The sequence below is a fragment of the Amborella trichopoda genome, chromosome 6 (assembly GCF_054954075.1).
Source record: "Amborella trichopoda isolate Santa Cruz 75 chromosome 6, AtrichopodaSantaCruz75HAP2 v2.0, whole genome shotgun sequence".
In the NCBI taxonomy this organism is placed as follows: domain Eukaryota; kingdom Viridiplantae; phylum Streptophyta; class Magnoliopsida; order Amborellales; family Amborellaceae; genus Amborella; species Amborella trichopoda.
The window spans coordinates 3722879-3749063 of record NC_142341.1 but is presented as its reverse complement, the minus strand read 5'-3'; the positions used below and the strand labels follow the sequence as shown (position 1 = coordinate 3749063).

Here is a 26185-nt window from a genome sequence, read left to right as displayed (position 1 = left end):
CGTATCCAAAAAATAGATGGTATGAAATAGGGATTGTCTACAAAGAGATCATTTATCTTTTGTATATGGAGGTCACAATCATTCTTGTCTTTTAAATTTCAAAATAGGTGGTTGCAAGAATGTTATTGAATAGACACAAAGCTCCAAAAAATAAATTCTTGGATTTCATAGCTTACCTTAAGCCATCCAATTTGACATCTAATGAGTGAGAAGGATTGTAACCTCCATGTACAAAAGATAAAAGAAAAAGTCTATAATCAAATTTGAGCCTACCTCAAAAAATTTATTAGAAGAGGTTGTTTTGAGGCCCAAATATCCTCAAATTGATCGTCTCGATATCAAGATGCATGGACATCAGAAAAAAATGGATTTGAAGTTTTGAAAATAGTGCATCTTGTAATACATCAAGTTTTGAAAATAGTGTATTTTGTAATATATTTTTGGATCGTCAATTTTCAAGATTTTTAAGTTTTTATAGATATGCTCAATCTACACTGTTTTTGAAGCTTTTAAATTTTATAAATAAAAATAAAAATATATTTTAAAGCCATCACAAAGATTTCCAGTATTGAAACCACATTTCTTGATACTATTGAATGTGCGTTTTACTTTTGATTGTTTAGAGCCTCGGCTCTATACAAAACGCACCCAAAGATAAATAGTCTCTTTGTAGACAATCCCACAAATTATTACTTACTTCTACAATTAAGGTTGTATCTTTAAATAAACCCCACCCTTTTAAAAATGTAATCTCCATGAGTTAGGACCAACATCAAGAAATGAATAAAATTCATAGGCCCTATATGTGTCTAAGCACTATGGTAATTAGCTTTATTTGGAATAGATTATCATATCTAAAATTACTTATCACTATCATCATCTGAGCTTTATCTTAACTATTTGGGGTCAGCTACACTAATTAATTTCTATTATTTTGTTCTATCAAGGGCCATACCCTCAATCAAACTATAAATCACTATATTTTTTCTTATCACTTTCCTCCAATATCCTTTGGAACTTCCCCTTGCTCTTTTAAAGCATTCTACTTGAACTGAATTGCCTCTCCTAATAGGTGATGTATCAGGTCTCGGCTACACGTGACTAGTCCATCTAAGTCTATTTTCCCTCAGTTTATCAGCTATTGGAGTCCATTGTATATATTTATTTCGAATTCTATCATTTCTTGACTTGCCACTCATCCATCTCAAAATCCTCATCTCAACAACCCTCACCCTATAGATATGTTGTTTCTTGAATACCGAACATTCCATCCCATAAAAGCATGACGGGTATTACATTTGTCCTATAAAAGTTCCTCTTTAGTTTCAATGATATATCACATAAAACTTTAGATTTGCATGTATCCAATTTGCCCATCCAGTTTTAATTTTATGCGCGACGTCTTCCTCAATCTCGCTATTATCAAGGATTACCAACTCATGATATAAAAAATAATTGTGATCTCCATGTGTCAAAGATAAATTGTCTTTATAGACAATCCCCTCAAATCTTTTCAATAAACAAAAATAACTCTAAATAAAGCTAAAGATCCAAAATAACCCCAAACCAATAAACAAGATAATATTAAAATAGAAAAATATAAAAACCCATTGCATCAATCACACTATATGCGTTTTTTGTACCACCCTTAGATACATTCTTCTCGATTTTTTGAGAGGATATGGTATGCTCCGGTGCGAGAGTATCGTACATGGAGCGAAGAGTTGCTTGGGAGATTTTTTTTAGTTTTCTTTTTATTTTTTTTTCAAAATTTTGGATCCATCTAAGTATCACCAGATTATTATTTTAAAGAAAAAAAATTGGACTCGAGTTCTTGAACACCTGAATATTGGCCTCCATAACCTAAACGATTCCTTTTCAGTCTTAGGACATTATTTTAGGCACCATTAGTGCGATTTAAATTTTTTTATTTTAGGTTGGTTGTTAGGTTCTTGAGGTTGCATCCTCAAAGTTTGAGGTTCGAAAGATATTCTAAGCTTGAGTTTTATCCGGGGAGAAAATGCATAGTATATCCCTAGCGGGAGTAATAAAACTTTTCAAGTTTTTACTTGTGTGTGGGGCTGAGGGTGGCTGGGTTCATTGAATTTGCAAGGTTTAGTGTACCCATTCCCTTACATATGTTTTATATTTAGCTTCAAATATTTAGATGTGAAGGTTATATGCAGGGAAAAAGGACGAATTTTCTCATCTTATTTAGTCAACATTTTTTTTAAGGCTACAGTGAGACTAAGGTGCACATTCAATTTTTTTTTTTTTTTTGAAATAGTCACAAGAGATACACATTGGATTTATTAATGGAAAAAAGTTTATATAAGAGTGAAGCCCTAAATAATCAAATTAAGGCGCTTCTAAAAAATTAAATAGAAGAGGTTTCAATGCCAAAAAATCTTCAAATCGATCATCTCGACCTCAAGATATATGGACATGAGGAAAATTTGTTTTCAAGTTTTGAAAGTGATGCATCATGTAATGTATTTTCCGAACCATCAATTTTCAGGATTTTCAATTGTTTATAAATCTATTCGATCTACATTATTTTTGAAATGTATTTTTCAATTGTTTATAAACCACACCCAAATATATAACCTCTTATTATTATATCCTTGGATTCGGAAATATTGTCAGTGGACTTGTGGAGTCATTGAACTTGTGCCGTATTAGTACTCCTTCACTTGGAATAGTATTATGCCATATATTTTCTCACGTGTAAGATTAAGAAACTCCGCATTTGAAAAGAACAAATGACTAAATATTTATCCCAAAAGATTCTACTCCCTTAGGAGTACAATGTACATTTACTTCCTCGGGTAAAACCCCATCTACAATTAATTTTAAGCACCAAAATTTATGGAGATACAACCTCTTTAGCACATAGTTTAAGCTCAATAAAAAATATTTTCTAATTGCACCCTAAAGACATCAAAAAAATTATGTTTTGAGATTTAATACAAACCGTCCAATTTTTAAAAGGTGAGATCTAAGTGTTAGAAAACTCAAAATTTTAAACTTTTTTTTTTGAAAGTAATCATTAATTCTTAGATATTCTGTGGTGATTCCTAAACTCCAAATTGAAAAATCCTCCCAAGTAGTCATCTGAGAGGAAGGCGAACTGAACTATGCTCCCAAGGGAGTACAGGTATTCACACTTAAATTACTTTTTTTTTTGGGGTGAGTCAGCGGGGAGAAGGCTCCTACACGCTCAATGTTTATATAGGGATTATTTATAGAGAGACCATTTACCCTTTGTACAAGGAGGTCACAACTATTCCTACTCATTAGATGTCAAATTGGATGGGGTGGGGAGAGTCACGAAGTTTGGGAATTAAATTTTTTTGAAATTTTATGTCTAATCAATGACACTCTAGAACCACCCAGAAGGGATAAGAATGATTTTGACCTCATTGTACAAAAGGTAAATGATCTTTTCGTAGACGATCCCATTCATATCTGAGCAATATTACACGAGGTAGTTGAGTTCTTGGTATTTTTTGTCAATGACTTAGTGATGAATTAATTAGGTATGACATTTAAAAAAGATGAAAGCATAATTTAACCCTAAGAAGGTCTTAATTCAAAATCAAAGTTTCAAACCCTGGAATAATTATATGCAATTAAAACCAAGAGTCAATGAACGCATGTTTGAATATTATATCATATTTATAATAGTACTTGAATCGTTCGCATTTGGCACAATTCTTCGATGGGACGAAAATTTTCCCTTTGCTTTACACGGTGTGTGTTTATAGGGAGAAATGGTTTCCACTCAAAACAAGATAAAAATTTGTTAGTTACTCACAGTTCTCAAGACCGGATCAGACCACCTGATCTGATGAGTCTGATTGTTAATCAATGCCTTAAGTGGTCCGACCTAAAGCAAAAATTTGTTTATGATCAAAATCAATATTTGACCGATTTTGATTAGTCAAACGATTTGGTTTTAAATAATTATCTAACATATTCGAGCTATAACTAGACCAGTTTTGATTGTAGACCACGTCCTTCGCAAGTTCAGGAGCCAGTCATCTTGATAACTATTATTACTCATATAAAACTTGAGTGTTTTACCAAACCAAGGGGGAAAAAAAAAAAAGAAGACAAAGTTATAAAATAAAAACCAGTTTTGCGCTTGAAACAGTACCAATTTCCAAATGATTTTTTGCTCTTAATAAAATGATTTTATGATCCCATACCACATTTTTGTGCGTAATGAAAATTTATCCAGAAAATTTGTCAAATAGGCTCTAAATGTTACCAAGTCATGACATAAAATTATTCTGCGATGACTATAGTGTATCTTCCAGTGATTTAACAAACGGATCGGTAACCAATATTGGTTATCGCAAAAATCGGTGAATCGGCGGTCCGGATCGTTGTTTTGTTGTACATAAAAATAGTGAATTGGTGAAAATATACATGTAAAAACAGTTAACTGGCAAAAAACTGATTCATACAGCTATTTTACTGGGCAGAAAGAATAGTTAATCGGTGAAAAAACACGTGCCACAACAGTGAACTAGCCAAAAATTGGTGGATCAGTGAGTCGTCATTTTTTACTGTAGCAAAATGTGGTTTTATTGTAGCAAATCGCTGGTTCTCTTCTAGACCCGGATGAATGCTTATATATTGACTAAATCGATACGAGGTGAACGATTCCCAGGTCGGACCAGATGATTATGTGTTAACCCGGCATTTGGGTGACTGATTCCCAGGTCAGGCCTGAGGATTCCATGTTGACCCGGCATTTGGGTGACTGATTCTCAGGTCGGACCTGACGATTCCGTGTTGACCCAGCATTTTTAAATCATTGTATCTTCACAATAAAATCATTGCATTGCATGCTCCTCTTCCTATGCAATGGAAACTAAATACAATGAAAACTAACGGTCCAAATACTTTTTAATTAGAATTATTATTTCTACGTTTTAACATTTATTTATTTTTTCATATTCATGATCTCCGTGTTATAAATTACATGCCCTTAAAAGTTAAGTTTTAAAATCCATCTCAAAATTAGATTTATCAAGAGGTCCGCATTTCTAGTATGCGGGCATAGAAACTGAGTCCGCTTTTGTTTCATGTCAGCCATAGATATATCGTTTTTTGCACTCTAATATTTTTCAGCCAAGTCTGTAATGTTCATGAAATTTTAATTATCTAATGTTATAGCGATTAATATTTTTGGCTTTAGATTTTGCCTCAAATTTTTTTAACATTTAGTACCGGTTTTTTAATTTGCGGATATATTATTATTCCCATATTTGCGAACAATGGTGCCACTAATCAACGGCATGGTACCGCTGATCAATGGCATTTTGTATCATATTTAAAATCCCAAATCACTCTATCTCATGCATTACTAAATGATCTCATGCTCCCGTGGGAGCAAATGATTCATTTACTTCCTCTGGCAAAAATAAAGTTAGGGTGTTTTTGGGACCCTAATTTGGGGACGTATCCTCTACTACCTAGAGAGCTCAAAGGAAAATAAAAAATAAAAAATAAAAAATTTCAAACACATACTCTATGAACTTGAAGAAAATAATGTCCCAAAATTGAATGCACACCATCTAATTTTTAGTTAACAAAATTTAAGAGCTAAAGTACTCAAAATCCCTTCTTTTTTTTTCTTTTTCTTTTTTTTCTTTTTTTTTTGTTGTAATAACCGTTGATGTATTAAAATGAATGCCAAATATATTTTTTTTTGGGAAAAGTTTATATAGAGCCGAGGCTTTAAACAATCAAATTAGAGCCCACCTCAAAAAGGTCATTAGAAGAGGTTGTTTTGATGCCCAAGTACCCTCAAATCGATCACCTCAACATCAAGATGCATGGACATGAGAAAAAATAAATTTCAAGTTTTGGAAATAGTACATCTTGTAAAGCACTTTTGGACCGTCAATTTTCAAGATTTTAAAGCTTTGATAGATCTGCTAGATTTACACCATTTTTTAGGCTTTAAATTTTATAATTAGAGATGAAAATATATTTTAAGGCTGTCACAAAGATTTGCAATGCTGAAACTACATTTCTCGACACTATTTAAAGGTGGGCTCTCCTTTAACTCGTTTAGAGCCTCGTCTCTAGGCAAACTGCACCCTTTTTTCTTGAGGGTGCAAATGAATAGTTTGCTCCTATGGAGACATAGTATACATGTTCCATACATTATGCTGGCAATGGTCAAGCTTGATCCCAATAGGGCCAGGCCAGGCTAGCCCCAGCCCGGTCTTGACAAGGCCAAAGAGGCCCTAGCCCAGCCCAGTCCTAGCCCTAACAAGGCGGGCTAAATGGGAAATAATGAAAAATAAGAAAACAATAACGAACAAGAAGGTTGGGATAGGCCGAAACAAACTAACTCAGGCCCGATCGACCAGACCACCAGTCCAAATTTTAATGACCTATGTCTTATTTTTTTTGCTACCGGGCTGACCGGACGAATGAACGCAATTTAAGCTCTCTCTCTCTTAAGATAAAAGAGAAAAGGAAAGCAAATACTATGATCAACAATTGATTAGACTGCACTAGAAACATGAGATCGTGGCTTTTAAAGCAATGATCCCTTGTGGTCTTGGTCATTTACAAAAGACTGATTATTTTGGCAACTTAAAAGTAGGATCAATAAATCTATGGACAATTGTAGATATTTAGTATAGTTTGCAATAACACAAAGCATTAAGGAGATGGAGATGTCATAGGAGAATGGGAAAGACGCAGGAAAAGCTCATAACAGAGTACTCAATGCATGTCTCAAAAATAATCGATAGCCCAATTTTAGATGACACCTCAAATAGAGATGTCTTAAAATTTCATGTGCTAAAGAAAACAGGAGCATAGCATAGGCACATGAAAGGGACATTTACATGCATAGAACAGGGGATTTCCTCTCAAAGAAAGTTGCAAGCATAAAAACCATCAAAAAGTAATGTACTTGAAAAGACATCCCCTAGGTCAAGGGTTCGAATCCTTAAACTTGTCCCAAAAATTGGGAATGGAGTTGGGGCATCGGTGGTTATGAGGTGGATGCGTCAAAAAAATTGTAAAAATTAAAAGCGCACAAAAATACCAATCTAAGTTTGACACTAACCTTACATGTTGTTGTTTTCGAACATTAACTTAACTGACCTATCATTTTGTTTTTTTTTTTGGGTAATTCACTGGGGGAAGATATGCTTCTACTGATTTTATTTCAAATGGTTTAGGAGTTAGTTTTTTAAGGTGTTAGTGGGGTGGTATAAGTGGGAATGAAACCACAACGAGATGACTAAGGTGTGATCTGCGGCTTTATTATAAAAAGTAAATTTTACTAGAAAATATACTAGACATCGAAAATTCCTATGACAACGTAAAAATAGATTTTTTACCATGATTATGAAATTTGAAGCATGCATATCCAATGGATCTAAACTTGTGAGCACTTAAAAATTACGTAATGATTTATAAGCAACACTATTTTTAAAACTTGAAATTCATTTTTCGGATATCTACAATGTCTTGGTGGAGATCATCTATAATCCTTATTTTTTGACAAAGAGAATCTTTCTTACTAATATTTGAGCCAAAACCCAAACCAAGCTTTTGTTTTTCTTAATATGGAATAATCATTTCATTGTTTTTTGGCACGAAAAACATTTCTCCAAGTAAGATTTGAGCCGCAGCCTCATGCTATGCTTCTACTTTTCTTAATGTGGAATCACTAGGAGTAACTTAGTATGTACCCTTCTCTTATTGTGTTCTCATTATAGAGTGTAAGTAACTAAGTATATATCACACATCTTTGACGTATCATGGGCCCTTTAGTTTTGTTTCTAGTTATGAATCAAACAACTGAAAAGGCTATATGTTTCTCTCTAAAATCCAAGAACTGAATATGCAATCTCTAAAATCCAAGAACTGAATATGCAAGTTGGATCTACTATACGAATGTACACCAATTAACAATGGGAAATGTATCTCTAAAATCCAAGAACTGAATATGCAATCTCTAAAATCCAAGAACTGAATATGCAATCTCTAAAATCCAAGAACTGAATATGCAAGTTGGATTTACTATACGAATGTACACCAATTAACAATGGGAAATGTATCTATGTGTCCCAACGACATATAAGTTACATTTAATCTCACTTTTTAGCCGTTTGATCTTAATTGGAAAGGTACGATTGTTCATACCACAATGTCACGTCAAACACTGTTTTATTTTTCATATTTTTTTGACAAATCACTTTTAGGTGAAATTTTGGTCGTCCCACTATAAAATTAGGACGAATTTGAAAAAATAACAAATATTTTATGTAAAATAAATGACCAAAATGGCCCTATAATTTTTAGGGGTATTTTGGTAATTTTTCATCACTTTCAAATATTTTTTAAATATTTTTATCATATGCACCCTTGTCAGATCTATGCATGCTCTAAATTTTACTTCAAAACTATTTGTATAATAAAAAAAAGAAACACTATGAGCCATTTAATCAAGATCTAATGGTTAAGTGTTAGCATGTGACATTGTGACTCAAGCCATCTTAGCCATCTACTCAGATCTAATGGTTGAGACCAAGGGTCATATATACCATATATGTGATTGGGGTCACATAAGAAGCCCTCCCAATAACAATTGGGGTTAATTGGGCTCAGGTTTGGATTGATTAGCAGTTGACATTAGCAACCCTATAGCTAAAGTTTGATTCATACCGTTGAACTATTCAAAGAAAAAAAAATGTGCACGTTCTCCAATTCTAGGAGGGGTAAGATCAAGGTGATTACCTTATCAATCTAATGCTCTTCAAATGACCTCACCGACAATAAAATCTTCATGATGGCTTTAAAATCAATTTTCGACACGACAATAAATTTTGAAACTAAAAAAATGACAAATCTTGGGGATCTTTGAATGCTTATTTTTAGGGAGAATCGGAAGGTCTAGATTATTTGTTATAATATATACTATTTTTAGAGCTTGAGATCATAATTTTATTCACAACCATAATGTTCAAGCCGAGATGATCGATGTAAAAGTTTTTCAGTTATTGAATTGCAATAATTTTGATGAATTTTGAGGTGAGTCTTTACTTAGGAAGTATATACGCAATGCCTATGGGCAAAAATGGACAGTGTTTTCGCCCATAGGCTCAACACCGTCTGAAAAATCGAGTGGCCTGTGTTTTTCGATCGCTACAGACCTAGCATGTCCATGATGGTATCCGTCGTAGACATGCTAGATTTGTGGCGGTCAAAAAATTCACGCAGAACCACAACGAACGGCGTCATTGGTTGTTAGAATAAACCGTCACGGACATTAGAGTTTGAAATTCTAATCTTTTTTTATAATCATAATGGAAGATGGATTTTAAGGTTTTCTAACGTCCTATTTTTAATGAATTTTGAGGTGAGATTTTATTTATTTTCATAGAACTGTGGCCTTATCGAAACATTTTCCGTACTACTTGTTCTATCAAACTATTTTTTGGAATTTAAAAGGGCTAACGTGAGAAATAAAAAAAAAAAAAAAATTCAAATGGCCGAACCCAAAAGGAATTATGGAGCCATGATAACAACAGCAAACAATAAACTGAATTAAATTGTAACGTGCATTTCGCAATCCAAAGCATGGGTATCTCAGGCGCCGCCACACGTGTGAGCCAGGCGTGGAGTGAGGCCAATGACAAGCTTACATCATATTTAATTCTTTCGACAAATTACCAAAATGCCCATTTTATTTCGGCTGCTGATTACTCGCTATCGTTCATTTCTTGCCCAAAGATCTTTTGCCGTTTCCCTTCTTTTGTTTTTTGTTTTTATTGGACACTAAATTTATAGTACCCATTATCGAGCTGTTTTCTTTGTTTAATGTTTTTTAAAACTCGGATTGGCTGGCTGGTTAGTCATTGGCTGATCGATGCCAAACGAGAATCCGGTTGGAATTGGTCTAAAAAAATGAAATAAAAATAAATAAATAAATAAATAAATAATAAATAATAAATATAATAAGTGATAATGGTGACTGACTTGATCCCCCAATTGACTCCCCAAATTCTTCTATAGAACTTGGAGTCACTTTGAAGAATCAACCTGAGAAGAATCGACTAGGGTACCATTGATTCTGATTTAGATCGGCAATTTTGATCCATGTCAAAGATTTTTAGATCACAACATTGACTCAAAAATAGCCGTCGAACTAAATTTGGAAGGTGGCAATTTCTTGTGAGAAAGCCTAGAATCGCACAAATCCTCTAGTTTCCTAATTTTTTTTAATTTTTTATTTAAATATAGCTTGATGTGATTCAAATGCCCAAATCAAACCGGGTGAACCGGGGTGACGAGTCAGCGCCAGCGCCAGATTCTGATATTTGAAATGGTTCCATAAAATTCATCGATATTTGAAAGGCCTCCATAAAATTCATTTATCTCATTATAGGAAGAAGTAGCTCTTCTTGGCAAAAAATTCAATCTCTAATCGATAGAATTATTTAGTTTCTAATAGTGTTGCCATTAAGTTCTGATTTTTCATGGCTAAAATTCCGTTCTCTGATTTACTTCATTAATATGTGTAAGTTCTGGCAACAAATGGTCATTGAGAATTTAAAACTGTGGATTTAAGTTCCAGCGCCAGATTTCGATATTTGAAATGGTTCCATAAAAGTCATTTATCTCGCTATAGAAAGAAGTAGCCTTTTTTGGCAAAAGTTTCAATATTATTTTTATTGTTTTTTGACAAAGGATCCAACATTTTATTAAAATAACTAATGAAAAGAGATTACACCAAGAGAGAACACAAGGGAAGGCAAGGAAGTCCCCCCTCTAGCGAGGGAATCAGCCAAGGAATTGGCCTCCCGATAAACATGAGAAAAGGAGACCGAGAGGGAGGCCGAGAGATCCAGAATGTCCAACCAAATAGATCGAAGCTCCCATGGGATGCTCAGTTCCATCTTGTATTAGCTAATCACATTCAAGGAATCCCCTTCAATAATGCAAGAAGAGGTGATGTTTTGGGAGGAAATGAATTTAAGACCTTGTAATAAGGAACCTAGCTCTACGTGATTAGTTGGGACCGGCATGAGAGAAGATAACATTCCCCAAACTATTGCGCAGAACTCCCCCAATCCCTGCAGGACCAGGATTGCCTAGCGAGCTACCGTCAAAGTTCAATTTAAGGCATCCCTCCCCTAGTGATGGCCAGACAGAACGAGGTCTCATCTTGACTTTACCTAGCAAGAAGAGATTAGGAAGGTTGAGCATGACATCTAAATGAGACAGACCCCACCCCAATTTGATGACAGATAACCAATTACATAAGGAGAGCTTGATGTGATCGAGCAGTCTATCATCCGAAATGCTAACCCCTCAAAGGCTCGCCTATTCCTCTCTTTCCAAATTTCCCAAAGTACAACCCCTCTAACAATTTTCCAAACCTTAAATCCCCCGAAAGGCAGATGAGGAAAAGCAAATTGAGAAACAATATCCACAACTGATAAGGGAATGGGGCATGAACCCCAAGTAAACCAAAGAACCAATATCAAATCTTGGAGGCTACCTGACAATGAATGACAAGGTGATTGCCCGTTTCCTCACCCCTCTTACACATCAAGCAGATATTGGGTAGTATTTTACCTCTCTTGATCAAATTGTCAATCGTCAAAACCTTTTATTGGATTGCCAGCCATATAAAAACCTGTACCTTAAGATGAATGAGCCATTTCCAAACACTGGTAGCTATAGGGAAGGACCACCACCATCTATCGTGAAAGAGAAACCTATAGCAAGACTTGATAGAAAAAACACCATCGCATTCAAGTTCCCATATGAGCTCATCCGAGTGGTCATGATAAATGTAAATGTTATCCAATAATCCCATAAGAAGAAGCCATTGGTTGAAATCCTCACTAGAAAGACGACGGTATCGAAAATAGATATTCCAGACTTTACCAGAGCCAAAACAGTAGCATTTGGATGGAGAGCCTTTGCAAAGAGATTAGGGAAGCAAAGTTTCAAAGGAACGTCGCCTAACCACTTATGATGCCAAAAAGAGGTGGAAACACCATTACCCACATTCCAACAGAAATGACTCACAATCATAGGCCGGCACCTATAGATAGGTTTCCACAAGAAGGAAGCATCATTAAAACGACCACCTTGTAGCCACATACGAAATATGTCCCTACTATATTTGGAGGATAAAACCTGAAACCACAAGTGGTCGGAACAGAAGAAACTCCTCCACCACCATTTGCAAGGAAGAGCCTCGTTCATAAATTTAAGTTTGCGAATACCCAACCCTCCTTCATTTTTGGGGGTACAAACCCGATCCCATCTCAGCAAATGGAATTTCCAAGCATCACCAAAAGAACCCCACAAGAAATTGCGTAGCATCGATTCAATTTTTTTGATAACAGAAGCAAGCATGAGTGGGAGTGACATCAGGTAGATAGGTAAATTCTCTAAGCATGATTGAAATAAATTCACCCTCCCTCCTAAAGAAAGGTACTTAGGTTTCCATAGGTCCAACTTCACTTGCACCCTCTCTATCACCCTGTCCCAAACGGAAACATAATGTCTAGAGATAGAAATGGGAATTCCCAGGTAGGTAAATGGAAATGAACCAAACGAGCATCCCAAACGTCTGGCCAGGGCAAGGGATAAATTTGGACTGCAGTTGATGCCAAAAAGAGAAGTCTTGGAAGTTAACCTTGATACCCAAAGCCGCCTCGCAACAATCTAAGAAACAAGCGATATTAGAAACTTGGGGTTCTGAGGCCTCACAGAAAATGAGGTATCATCAGCATACTGGAGGTGGGAAACAAAGGGGCTAGTCTCAGCCACTTTAAACCCATTGAACCTACCGCAACATTTCACATTCTAAAGCAAGAGGCTGAAGCACTCAGCATAGATAGAGAAGAGAAAAGGTGATAATGGGTCACCTTGACGAAGACCCCTAGAGGCTTTAAGAAGTCGGACGGGGAGCCATTGATAAGGATAGAAAAATGGGGGGATGAGAGGCAACCAAAAATTCAGTTCCTCAATTTATCCCCAAAACTCATATTTCTAATTATCTTAAGCAACACACCCTATTCCATCCTATCATAGGCCTTCTCAAGGTTAGGACAATCCCTGGAGCTTGGCTGGGCACTCGAGAATGAATACACTGTTGAGCCACCAAGATACTATCAATGATCTATCAATTTTGTATAAAAGCCGATTGATTGGGGGATATGAGAGAGGGGATAACCAACTTCAATCTTTTAGCCAAAACTTTGCGAGGATCTTATACAGATTGGATAGCAAGCTGATGGGCCGAATGCCAAAAAGCTGGACAATAACTAACTTTTTGGGGATCAAGGCAATAAAAGTGGAATTGACCTCTTTAAAGATTTCACCCATCAACATGAAGGCTCTGACCATATCAAGAAGGTTAGACTTGGTCAGATTCCAAAATCTAGGGCAAAAAGATAAGGGAAAGTCGTCCGGACCTAGGGCCTTGTCACCACGAAGGGAAAAGACCGCCTTCTTGAGTTCTTCCAAAGAGATATCTCTTTTCATAAATGAGCTAGAGTCAGCCGAAAGACATTTGAAAGGAACTCTAGAGAGGATAGGGGTAAATCGAAGTTCCAAGGAAAAGCCCTCTTATAGTGAGCAATAATAGCCCCTACACACTCTTCCTCATTGTCCGAATCCACACCAGGGATAGAAAGCCCAGACATGTCATTTTGCTTTCACCTAGCACTTGCAATGGAGTGGAAGAATTTGGTATTGAAGTCGCCCTTCTTGAGCCATTTAACTCGCGATCTTTGTTTCTAGTAAAGCTCCTCTGATCTACAGAGAAAAAGATATTTCAGCTTAGCATTTTTAGCCTCTCTGTGCTCCAGGGACATTACCCCAGTTGAAAGAACCTGGTGATCCAAGAAACTAATCTCCTCTAAAAGAGAGTCCATCTTTTCTTTGAAAACTACAGAATGATCCTTCTTCCAAACAAGGAGCTTATGTTTGATACTAACGAATTTCCTATGGAGCTGGAAGTCCAGAGAGCCAAAAGACACAGAGTTGAGCCAAGTGGAGTTGATGAGGTCAACAATAGACCTATCATCCAACCAACCCAATTCAAGTCTAAAAGGTCTAGGGCAACTATAAACCTTATCAATGGACAGCAGAAGAGGGGTATGGTCAGAGGAAATGCGCAGCAGGGCTTTGACTGAAACCAAAGGGAAGAAATCTGCCCAATCCGAAGAGACCAAATTATAGGCAAGTCCAAAAGCGAAAGATGCCCGATAAAGCTATTAAAAAGATGCATAGAAGAATTGATGGAAGGAGCAGTTGAGCTTTAATATGGATACCTAATAAGATAAAAGTCCCCCCCAATGCAAACAGGAAAATCAAAATTGCAAACCACGGAGGCCACATCATTGAGAAAAGGCTCTTTAGAGGCAGAATCAAGAGGTCCATAGACATTCAAGAGCCCCCAAGAAAAGGCAGGGGTCGAGCCCTGAACCCAAGAAGCAAAGGTGATGGTCACAAAACATTGCAGGATTGAAGGGTCCCACAGGACCCACAAACCACCCAATGCCCCAATAGCATTAATACCGTAGAAAGAAACAACACCCGAGCCCCAAACCTCCTGAGCACCAGCAAGACCTGGACTCGTCAGTTTGGTTTCTTGAAGGATTAACACCCAATGTTTAAATTTTGAAACAAAAAATAAAACATCATTTTTCCTAGTAGGGTTACCCAAACCCCGGACATTCCAAGATAAAATATGCATTTCAAGGGGAAGAAGAGGAAGAAGAACCTTGGCCGACCCAAGCAGCGGTATTAGGGAAATGATCCACAAGTAGGGCCTCAGCATCAACGAAAGAAGGGGCAGGAACATCCGAAAGGTCGATGACGAATGGAGCCTTGCCAAGAGCCTGAGAAGAGGATGTTGTTTTTTTCATAATCCCAAGAGCTTCCAAGCGGGCAGATGATCTGGTACCGGCAGCGATAGGGTACTTCTTCTTCACAATGGGAGTTGCGGCATCTACCGAAAGATCAACAGGAGGAGGCGGAGACTTGGCAGACCTAGAGCCAAGGACCCTCGAGGACCTCGCTTTCTTAAGACGCTTGAATTCATCATAAAAGACCCCAATGGGAACATGAAAGTCCAAACCCATATCCCTGGCCATGGCAGCAATCTCCCCTTCCCCAAGGACTTCAGAAGGGGCAAAGTCATAGGGGAGAGGAGGTATGGGTATTGTCAAGAGCCAACAGAGACCTCTGAAACCCAAGGATCAACCTAGAGTCCGAAGAAAGGGGAACCGCATGCTCAGCAACCACCAAGGCACACGAGGCGGCGGAGGTAGAACCATCAGAACCACCCACAGTCACCGAGAGAGGCATCACGTCACAAGGCCCGTCATTCTCCAGGATGATGACCAACTGGGTAGGCGGTTCAATTTTGAGCAGATCAAATTTCGACCTAGGCTTGGGGCCCCATCCCTTGAAAGCATGACAATGGAAGGAGAGAAGATACATAGCTCGACAATGAAACATGAAACAGGCAAAGAGGAAGAAAATGGTGGCAGAGTCACAGATCGCCGCAGAGAAGAAGTCTTGTTTCACCAGAGGAGAAGCCCAAATAGGTAACCATTTACCAGAAGACACAGGAGAGAGGGGTTGAAGCGCGAAGAGGAAGGCGGCATGCATTGATGAGGCAGGGAAAAAAGAAGTAACGTCAGGGGGGCGTCTGACGAAGGCAGCACAAAAAGTTCGTCCTTGGGAGAGACCAAATCTTCCACGTGGATAGTGCCATCACAAAGGTTTTGAGAACTCAAGGGACCACCATAACAAGGAAGACCCCGAGGGAAGGCAACATAATCATCACGAGAAGAAACCGACGGAACCACCAGAGGTGGAACGACGTGGGTGGAAAACCCGCAAGTCCAAGCTGGAAACCGACCAATCGAGACCCACCTTTTTGAAATTTTGAACCAAGGTGGGGAAGTCGTGGGCGCACTAGACGCAGTCCTCTGAGGTTTCCATATACAATTGTGTCGACGTAGACCAAGGCGAGACTGGTCGACAGGGGTAGCAACATAATCAACTTTCCAGTGAAAAACCACCTACCAGTCATCGTCATTTACATGAACGGGTAACGGAGGATGAACCTCAGCCACACGGTCCTTATGAATTTAGAATGACGTCCTACTCAGCCTATCAAGAGTCAACCGTATGGCGAAGAAAGAACCATCAACTAAGAGCTTGACAATCTCCGGAAGGGAGAAGTCAAGAGCAATCCAGAGTTTCACACAAACAAAACTACAGTCTTTACTAACAAAAGAGGTCAAATCTAAGTCACAGAACACCCCATAACGGGAAAGAACCATTTTAATGATCTCCAGTTTCCAAACGTGCAAGAGGAAACCCCACAAACAAATCCAAACCAACTTCTAGCCATGGAAAGAGGAATGATCTGAAGGTTTCCAACGCTCAAGGGAGAGATGTGAACTACGAAACCTGCATAAGCGGTTACGTAAAACCATGGAGACATCTTCAAAAGATTTGAGCTTGAAAACTACCTTGTTGCCTCCAATAGCTTTGACATCAGGAATATAAGATAGGTTCCATCCGCTTCTCCCCCAATCTTCCAAACCAAAGAAATCATTCAATGGAGGAGAAAAGGAACCTGTGATGAACAGATTGGGGGGGACATCCATTAGCCCCAAGCACTCTCTATCAACATAGACTGACGAAGCTACAAACGCCCCATCGTACTTTCCTTCATACCTTCAATCTTTCCATTTGCAACCCCCTCACAACTCATATTCTCTAGCCTCTGCAACCTTGTCATCATTCTCCTCTCCAAAGAGGAGATCTTCCCTTGAAGTTTCAAAATTTTTTTGCCAAAAGTTTCAAATGTTTCAAATAACGTTGTTGTTAACTTTCGATTTTTCATAGCTAAAATTCCGTTCTCTAATTTACTTCTTTAATATGTGAAAATTCTAGCAACAAATGGTCATTGAGAATTTAAAACTGTGGATTTGCAAATAAAAATGTGAAAACATATTGTAAATTTGTTGAAAAAGAGAATCGCAATGCTGAGTTAAACCATTGGGTGAGGTTTGTATAAGGTGTTAAACCTCATGCTGTTGAAATAAGGTGAACCTCAAAACTATGCCAAAAATGTAGTTTTGGTGTCATAAAGCCTTACAATGATATGAAAATTTATTATTGCTCTTAATTATGAAATTTAAAATTATAGAAATGGTGATGATCAAGCAGATCTATAAATATTTGAAAATCTTGAAAATTAATGGTCTAGATAATGTGTTAGAAGATGAACTATTTTTAAGGCAAGAACTCCCATTTTTTTCATGCTCATGAATTTCGAGATTGAGATAACCGATTTGAGGGTTTCTAGAATAAAAATAAGCTTCTCTAGTGGGTTTTTTAGATGTACCTTACTTGTACTGTATGAGGTTGACACCATGCATAAACCTTTTCCTAAGCTATTTATTTCTTTTTCCTTGTTTTTTTAATTTATGTTTCAGAGGGGTACTCAAGGTCATTTAGAAATTTTTGATGGGCACTGTCGTGATTTGCCACTGAGTTATTCCCTGTCGTAACTCGTAACTAACCACGGTTCATTAAGGAGGTAAAAGCACGGCTTAACCCGGGTTAAGGCACGAGTATAAATAAATTCCATGGACGTGGTGCTGCCGTTTTGCAGTACCAGACACAAAACTGAGCGGGAATAGAGAGAGAGAGAGAGAGAGAGAGAGATTTAGAGAGAGAAAGAGTGAGTTAACGAGAGGGAGAGAGATTTAGAGAGAGAAAGAGTGAGTTAACGGGAGAGAGAGAGAGAGGAAATCTTAAGGTTTTTTCGCGTTCTTCAGTTTGGTAGAACTCTTGTATGAAGGATCAGCAACCACGGTGAGGCCTCTCTCTCTCTCTCTCTCTCTCTCTCTCTCTCTCTCTTTCTCTGTCTCTCTCTCTCTCCTGCTGAAGCACACGCTTCAATGGAGAATGTTCGCCGTGTGTACCTATGTGTGAACAGAGACATACTGGAATGGCTTCAAACCACCTTCTCTGCAACTCTTCACCTTCTGCACGTCTATAAACGTATTTTCCCTGCAAAAACACGAGCCCATTATGGCTTGGAAGCATACATCTTCGCTTTGAATGCGGCGAAAATGGTTCTGGTCTCTGTGCCCTAATTCCCTTTCTGGCATTCGTTTTGCCTCTTTTGTGATTTCACGGTCTCTACTCTGTGTTCTACCGAAATTCGCCATTTAGAAGAGGGTTTTCCCTTTTTGGAAAGGGCTCTTTTGTCGAGACTCAGGTCGATCCGTGTAGTTTCCTGGCTTTTTTGAACTGGTTTAGTTTCGAGCTTTATTGCAGGTGATAATGGCATTTCCTTTTATGCATCTCTATAACAGACTCTCTTCTTATGTACTTATGCTCCTTTGTTTTACTATTTATTAGGGGATTTCAATCCATGCTTTTAAAACAGGCCGAAATCGTCAAAAAACAGGTGAATTGTCGCCATTAAAGCGCCAGAAATTCACCTAGAGCTTCCTTCCTTTTTTTAGCCAAAACTCGTCCATCGTCTATTTTGTGGACAAAACCTAGAAAAGTTATGTCTCTATTATAGAAACTCTGATTTTGTACCTGTGAGGAAACATAAACTCTCTTTCCTTCTCTAACTTTCTCAGCGTTTCTATCGAAATTTCCATCAGTTACAGTGCTTTCTGAAAGCTTGCAAAATTAAACTTCTGCATGTTTTCCAACATCTTCAGTAAATGCCGAGAAGTTCTTGTCTTGTAAAGCCTGAAATCAACTTAGGGTTTCCTTCACTTTCAACTGAGCTTCCTTTTCATCGTAGATAGAAGCTTATCTGCTCAGGTCAAAGTTGAAACCCCTTGAAGAGACATCGCTAGCCACTATCTACACCGACAATCGTCGGATCGACTGCCTTCAATTCATCTTGGCGATGCCGCCCGTTTGGTTTAGAGGTGTCGAGGTCGTAGTTCTCGGCCTCCTATTATTGGCGTACAGAGGTATCTGTTCCCTCTTGTAGTTGTAGATTCATCCTTTTTGTTTTTCCATTTGTTTATGCTATGTTTTTCTCTCTAAAATTAACTGTAATAATGTGCAGGAATAGTCTACTTCAGTTGGCCGTTATTCCTATTTGTCTTGTCGTCTGATTCGGTGAACTGTGGTTATAATCGATTATGATCATTTCCTAGTGTGTATTATGCATTTGTAGAGAGAGAGAGAGAGAGAGAGAGAGGATTATGGGCATATGAGCAATTTTTTTACTTGATCACCTTCAATTATTGGTTTAAGATGAAATCAAATCGCGAGAGAGAGAAGATCACTGGTAATGAGCATTTTTTAAAGGGATTGTATACAATGATACCATATATTTTTTCCACGACAATTACTTACAATAAGCAGATGTGAAATCTGATAGTTTGGGTGTGTCACAAAGATTGAAAATTTTTTTTTTGAATTTTAAGCTTGGTCAATGAAATAAATACAAATACCCAATTTCACATCTAGTGGTAAAAAATAATTGTGACGACCTTGTACCAAGGTAAATGGTCTCATTATATACCTTCACTTTTTTTAATAGAGGACCTTTGAATTATTGATTTGAGTAGAAATCAGATAACTATCTTTTTGTCTGATTATTTATGTAGAGAGAGATACTACGTATTGGAGAGTACATTTTAACAGTATACTTAAATTTTATGGCATGAGATGATTGGAGATTATTTTGGATTGAATTTAGCAAGTAAGGCATGCTCTTCATATATGAGAGAGAGAGAGAGGTTATGAGCTTAGTGCAGTTTTTACCAAATTGCTCGAGGTTTGGAGGTTATCTAGGGATATATTTGAATTCGGTGAAGAAAATGCGGTTGTGTTTTTGAAAAAGGTGATTCTCACGGTTTGTTATGTATGGAACTTTCAGGTGCAGGCAGTAAGTCCCTGCACAGAGTGGAGGAGAAGGTTGAGGGTGGAAGCAGGAGCAGTATTCATTACCACCGAAAGCTGCTTCGCATCATCCACACCCCTCCTCACGCATCTTCTTCTTCTTCTGGTATTCTCTCTGCCTTTCTCTCGACCACTACTCCGACGCTTTTTGTGTTTCACAGTCCGTTGTGGACGTGCTTCCTCAAACCCTAAAGTTTGTAGTACGATGCCACCTCTAAGCGTGTCCAGAATATTCCCCCATATTTGACAATAATACCCTTCTTGCCTTCCTCTCAAGGAGTAATTTTTTAAAACTTTTACGAAAATGCCCCTTTCGAGCTCCCAACGTCTTCTTCGTTTTCATTTCATTCCATTCTCTGCCACCAAATGATAATCGATAAAGTAATACTTTGAAAAATCTTTTGGATATGAAAAGTAAAAAATATGTTCAAATTGACGGTTGGGATTCGTTAGAGCAACATTTGTCCCCTCAGCTTCTCAAGTAGTTCAAAATTCTTGCATTTATTCTAAAGAAATCTAGGTACCGATCGGATTATTGATCCGTGGTAATGAAATGCTTTAAAAAAAAAAAAAAAGGCTTTTTTATTATAAAAAAAAAAAGGCCGAAATCTCGTCTTTTTTTTTTTTGAACAAATTTACCCTCGATCCGATGTTATGAACGGCTGTCTTTAACCTTCCATCCCTTTTTCGGTGGACGTCCCCTTGAGCGTTAAAACAGGAAATAGCCGTCGGGATCGCTGGGCTTGGAACCCGTCCGATAGACTTGGAGAGGGTGCACCGAGGGATGGAGGAAGTGGAGGAGCGCACGACGCCTGTGTTGCTTCATGGGTTGGAGGTGCGGGGAGCCATGGTGGAAGGGGCCCAATGATATAACACTGGGAATGAATGCTTCTTTGTGGAGCTCCTTTAGGACTTCGTAAAAATAACGTCGTTTCCATTCCTCAGCCTCCTTCTCTGTTTATGGTGACCTTTCCATTCATCAAATCCAACTTCCATTATCACTCAAGGGTAATAACGTCCTATTTCGTTATAACGGATCAACATTCGGATCCGTGTATAAATTTCCCCGCAAGCATTCTGGGGTGACCCCATCTCAGGGTTGGGCTTCTTTGGTATTTCTGGAATAGTTTTGGTACTTTTGAGCATGTACGTGGGAATTCTGGGCCATTGTTGGAATAAGAAGCGGCATACAGTCGCCCTCTCTCTATAACTGTAGGGCGACACAATTCTTACGAGGAGTTTGAGGGTCTTTGTCATACTTATTTGTTTGTCCCTGTATCCGATAGCTCTCTTTCTCTCTCTACCTGTTACTAAATTTCAAGTCTATCACACTCTCTCCCGCTTATGCTTATGCTTATGCTTATGCTTATGCTTATGGTTTTGAGTTTCGGGGGGCGGTTGCTTTCTTTGTCTGACACCTTCTTCTCTCTGTAAACAGGAGGAAAGGAATTGCCAGATCGCGTGGATGACTCGTGCTCGAAGGAGGACATAGTCGTTTACCAGGGCCCCACCGCCCCCCTGCCCAGCGGCATCCCCACCTACACAGTCCAGGTCCTTAACGTGTGCGCATCTGGCCACCCAATCTCAGCCATCCATCTCGCCTGCGGATGGTTCAGCTCGGCCCGCATGGTTAACCCATCCACATTCAGGCGCTTAGGCTACAACGACTGCCTCCTCAACGATGGCGGCCCTCTAGCCCCTGGCTCCAGCCTCTCTTTCCAATACGCCAACACTTATCGCTACCCTCTCTCTGTTTCCTCCGTCGTTTGCCACTGATAACCCTAACCCTAAATATTCCCTCTTTTTTTCCTTCTTCAAAATTAAAAAAAATACAAAAACAAAACAAATATTTCCTTTTGGGGTCTCATTTTTAATACCTAATTTTGACAGTAAGTACAGAAGGCCCTCATCCTAAATATAAACTTTATTATTGCCCTTCTTATGTGGACTCACTCAACATGAAAAACCTGTAAATTTTCTCATGGCCCTGTTTTTTACCCAATTTTATTAGTAACTAGACTCGAGCCTCCATTAGAGTGACATTGATGTACGGGATGGGTGGGTTTACTGAAAACTTGGGTGTGGAATTAGCCCCTTTTTTGGGTTTGGATTTAGCAATTTTTTTTTCCTTCCTTCTTTGGAGAATGTGTCTTCATTGTTCAACAGCAAATGGGCAAATGAGCTTCCTGGTGGTGTAAATAAAAGAGGCAATAATGGGTTTGCGGAAAAGAGGAAGAAAAGAATTTCAGGTGTAAGAGGGGGTTGGTACATTGATTGAAGAGTGGGAGGGAATGGGAATTGATGAGTGACTGACGGTCTCTGTTTGTGAATAGTTTTTGTTTTTGCGAGTTCACGGGTTAGAGATCCAGCCATTAATGGCGGTTGTGGGGGTTTTAGCGTCTGGCAAAAGCGACCTCGAGTTAGTGGGGAAGGGGGCTGCGTTACTCGCTTTGCCTTTTTGTATTGGGGAGTGTGGAATGTTGCAGAGATTTTTCTTTTCCTTAGAGAGAGAGAGATGTTATTAAGAGCCTAGGATCATAGAGTTAGGTGTGTAAAACTGTAATGTGTGTCGGATATAATAGAAATTCTTCTGGTGTTCTCTGAAATCCGAATAATTCTTTCTTTCTTTCTTTCTTTCTTTCTTTTATTATTATTTTAACAGCAGTAATCCTATTTGTAGTTGTGAACCATTTTGGATTTGCAATATTTCGACGAAAGTTTTGAGTGTATATATTGGTTGGGATACGAGCTCTCATGACTCGAGACACCGAGGGGGGCCATAATTGCTTAATAAAGACATGTGGGGGCTTTTGTTTCTCACTCCTCTGATTGACACTATTTATCTCTTACAATTTTAAGTAGCTGTAGGGGTTGACGTCTCCCATTGGCGGCTTGGCTTCTTTCTGAGGTAGAGAGAGAGAGAGAGGACACGAGATTCCACTGTTTTAGAGAGAGAAACTGAGAGCCCTTTCGAATACGGCTACAGAGCCCGCTATCGCAGCCCCAAAAGGCTTGCGTTGACGTGCTAAGGATTTTAGAGAGAGGAGCGTCGTAGTCAAGTTATTAACCGGATTCTCCTCAACAAGTTGCAAGTCCAGGTTGTTTTGTGAGCCCACACCCACACACATTCTAATTAGCCTTCAGGTCAGTGTTAGACATCAGTTCGAGTTCCCGTTTCCCAATTTGTGGAAAAAAAAAAAAAACAGTCGTATGAGAACTACGTAAAATCTCAGGCAGCTTCTTGGATTGGGGTGTTGTTTCAATGTCGTCGAAAATGGGGCGAAAGTTCTTCATATGATTCACATGAGGAAAATTTTTATATAAGGATGAAACCTTATAAATGTAGAACTATCGGATGCACCTAAAAAATTCATGGGAAAAAAAAAGGTAGTTTTATTGTTGAGAAACCCTTTGATTGATCGTCCAGATGTATTACCATGAAAAATTATAAAAATTTAAGTCTCAGAAATAATGCATTTTACAGCATATTATCTACACCGTCCATTTTCAAGATTTCTATATGTTTATAGATCTACTTGATTTTAACTATTTTTCAAATTTAAAATTTTATAAAAATCTATTTTTAGATAATCCTAATAACATTTTACATCAAAATTATATACCATCATAAAATTTGAAGGTGCAACTTACTTCTTAAGTGTAAGGTTGACATCTTATATAAACTTTTTCCTAAAGAAAACTATACAAGAAGATTATTTGTGTTCAGAGCAAGATTATACTCACTCTTTGCCATTAGATTAGATATAAAATCGATCGGATGAAGATGTGTTGTTGACTACGCTCAAAATCCAAAACAAAATTTATCAATTTTTGTGACCCCCCAATCTATCAACTTTCTTACACAACAGATTGGATGATTGTAACTTCCTTGCATTATAGGTAAGGATCCGGTTTCTATGAGGCTAAACCCGCATATGTAGAAATGCGGGCCTCTTAATAAATCTATTTTTGAGATGGATTTTAAGATTTAATTTTTTAGGACATGTAATCTCTAACATGGAGATCATGAATATGAATAAATAAATGAATTTTAAAAACTAAAATTCTAATAAGAAAATATTTGGACTTTTAGCTTCTATTGTTTTTAGATGGAACACCTACTTGCATCCATTTTTAAGATAGATACTTTACACTTTCTGGACCACATATATAGAAATATGGTCTAGCTCGCATGAAACAATTTTCCTATAAGTAAATGATCCCGTGATGCTCATCGTTTTTATACGGGGGAAGTATTCAAGGCGTCCCTGATCATCAAATGCTCATTTTAGAAATGGCGGGTCACCGAATCAAAATTCAAAACGGGGAGTGTAAAAAACACTTTCAATTTTTTTGAAATTTATATGTTTTTCATATTATTATAAATCCCTTAAAACTTTGATCCAAAAAGTTCATCTTTATGATGAATATTGGAAAAGGAAAGCTAAAAAATCAGGGAGTCGGAGGACTCACCAAAACCAGATCCTCTCATGTAGGAAAATTTTTATATAAGGTTGAGGCCCTAAACAATCAAATTAAGGCGGACCTCAACAATTCATTAGAAGAGGTTATTTCGATGTCGAAAATCTCTGGTGTTGAGATAGATGATAATGCTTCAATGGAAGGGGCTATTATTGACCACTTTAAGAAGGCTTTCTCGTCAGATGTGAAGTTCACTCCAAAATTGGCAAGGGTGCCTTTTAAAGTTATGTCAATGGAGTCGAGCTCTAATTTGGAGTGCGACATTTTTGTAGAAGAACTTAAGGAGTCTGTTTTTGCTTTACATAGTGATAAGGCTCCGTACCCAGATGGTTTTCCCCCATCTTTCTTCCATAGATTTTATAACTTGATTATGGTTGAGTTATTAGAGATGGTTAGAGTTTTTATGACCAGGGGTGAAATATTCAAAGGGGTTAATACCACTTATATAGCTCTTACTCTTAAAAAATCAGTGATTGCAGAGTTATCTGATATTAGGCTCATCAGTCTTTTGACTAGTCGTTATAAGATTGTGGCAAAAGTCTTGGCTGTAAGATTGAAGCAAGTTTTACCTTCCCTTATCTCTAATAGAATCATCAAATCACTGATAGTATTTTGATGGCTCAAGAGTGTATTCATTCTAGAGTGAGAAGTCAAGTTCGTGGAGTTATTTATCAAACTTGATTTGGAAAAAGCATATGACAAAGTTGAATGGGGAGTGCTTTTGAAAATTCTAAAAAATATAGGTTTTAGGAAACAATAGAGGAGTTGGCTATTTGGATGTATCCTCTGCCCATTTCTCTGTGTTTTTTAAGGGAAGTCCTACTGGTTTCTTTAAGGCGTCCAGGGGTCTTCGCCAAGGGGATCCCATGTCACCATTCCTTTTTTCCATCTATGCAAAGTGCTTTAGTCTGATGATTCAAAAAGTGGAAGGTAGTGGTAATTTCTCTGGTTTTATGGTGGCTGAGATGGGCCTTAAAGTCTCTCATTTGCAATACACAGATGATACTCTTATTTTTTGTGAAGCAAATGAGTTGCAAGTTAAAAACATTGCATGTTTTTTCTATTGCTATGAGGTGGATTGGAAATGAAGATCAATTTCCATAAGACGTCTTTGATAGGGATTAACTGTTATAGATACCTCATTTTAAAACTGGGAAATTCTATGGTTTTTCTGAACCCATAGGACCACACTATTTCAGTGGACCCCTAAACCATAGACCGTCACAATCCATAGTCCCCATCCTATGATCCACACTTAGCAAATCTTGTGGTTTTTAGTAGTTATCCATTCCACACCCAGGTTTTAGTAGTTATCCATTCTACATGTAGAAAATCTCATAGTTTTTAGTAGTTATTCATTCAACACCCAGGGTTTTAGCAGTTATTCATTCTACGCCTAGCAAATCCCATAGTTTTTAGTAGTTATCTTTTCTACATCCCTATTAGGTCTTTAAGAGAGAGAAAACAAGCATGAGAAGGAGGTGAAACCTAGGACGCAATAGCCAAAAAAATCTGAGAGAGATAGAGATAGCCCAGAGAGAACCTGTGAGCAAATCCTAGATTTAGGAAAACCTAAGCTTTAGGCTGCCACCCTTAGGTTAAGAGATCCATCCCCTAGGCCTAGAAAACCTAAGCTTTAGGCTGCAGCCCTTAGATTAAGAGATCCATCCCCAAGCCTGGTCAAAAGCTGAAGCCATATAAAGAAAATCCTCGATATAAACAT

At 37.9% G+C, this 26185-nt stretch overlaps 1 protein-coding gene across 5 annotated transcripts; it reads left to right on the top strand.

Moving 5' to 3' along the window:
- The first annotated feature begins 17701 nt into the window (after positions 1-17701).
- Positions 17702-22586, top strand: LOC18434460 (TPD1 protein homolog 1). Of its 5 annotated transcripts, none has more exons than XM_088870505.1 (4): positions 17702-17913; positions 18870-19040; positions 19958-20086; positions 21419-22586. In XM_088870505.1, the coding sequence occupies exons 2-4, from the start codon at positions 18974-18976 to the stop codon at positions 21754-21756; spliced, it is 534 nt and encodes a 177-aa protein (XP_088726631.1). In that variant the 5' UTR covers positions 17702-17913; positions 18870-18973; the 3' UTR covers positions 21757-22586. The 5 variants fall into 5 exon arrangements, with proteins under 5 accessions (XP_088726631.1, XP_088726632.1, XP_088726634.1 ...); XM_088870506.1 differs by having other exon boundaries at positions 18866-19040; XM_088870508.1 differs by having other exon boundaries at positions 17703-17913; positions 18780-19040.
- The last annotated feature ends 3599 nt before the right edge of the window (positions 22587-26185 follow it).

Coding starts and splice junctions, on each gene's coding strand:
- LOC18434460 (XM_088870505.1), top strand. CDS start 18,974: ATGCCGCCCGTTTGGTTTAGAGGTGTCGAGGTCGTAGTTCTCGGCCTC. Junction 19,041..19,957: donor CCTATTATTGGCGTACAGAG/GTATCTGTTCCC, acceptor TGGAACTTTCAG/GTGCAGGCAGTAAGTCCCTG. Junction 20,087..21,418: donor CGCATCTTCTTCTTCTTCTG/GTATTCTCTCTG, acceptor CTCTGTAAACAG/GAGGAAAGGAATTGCCAGAT.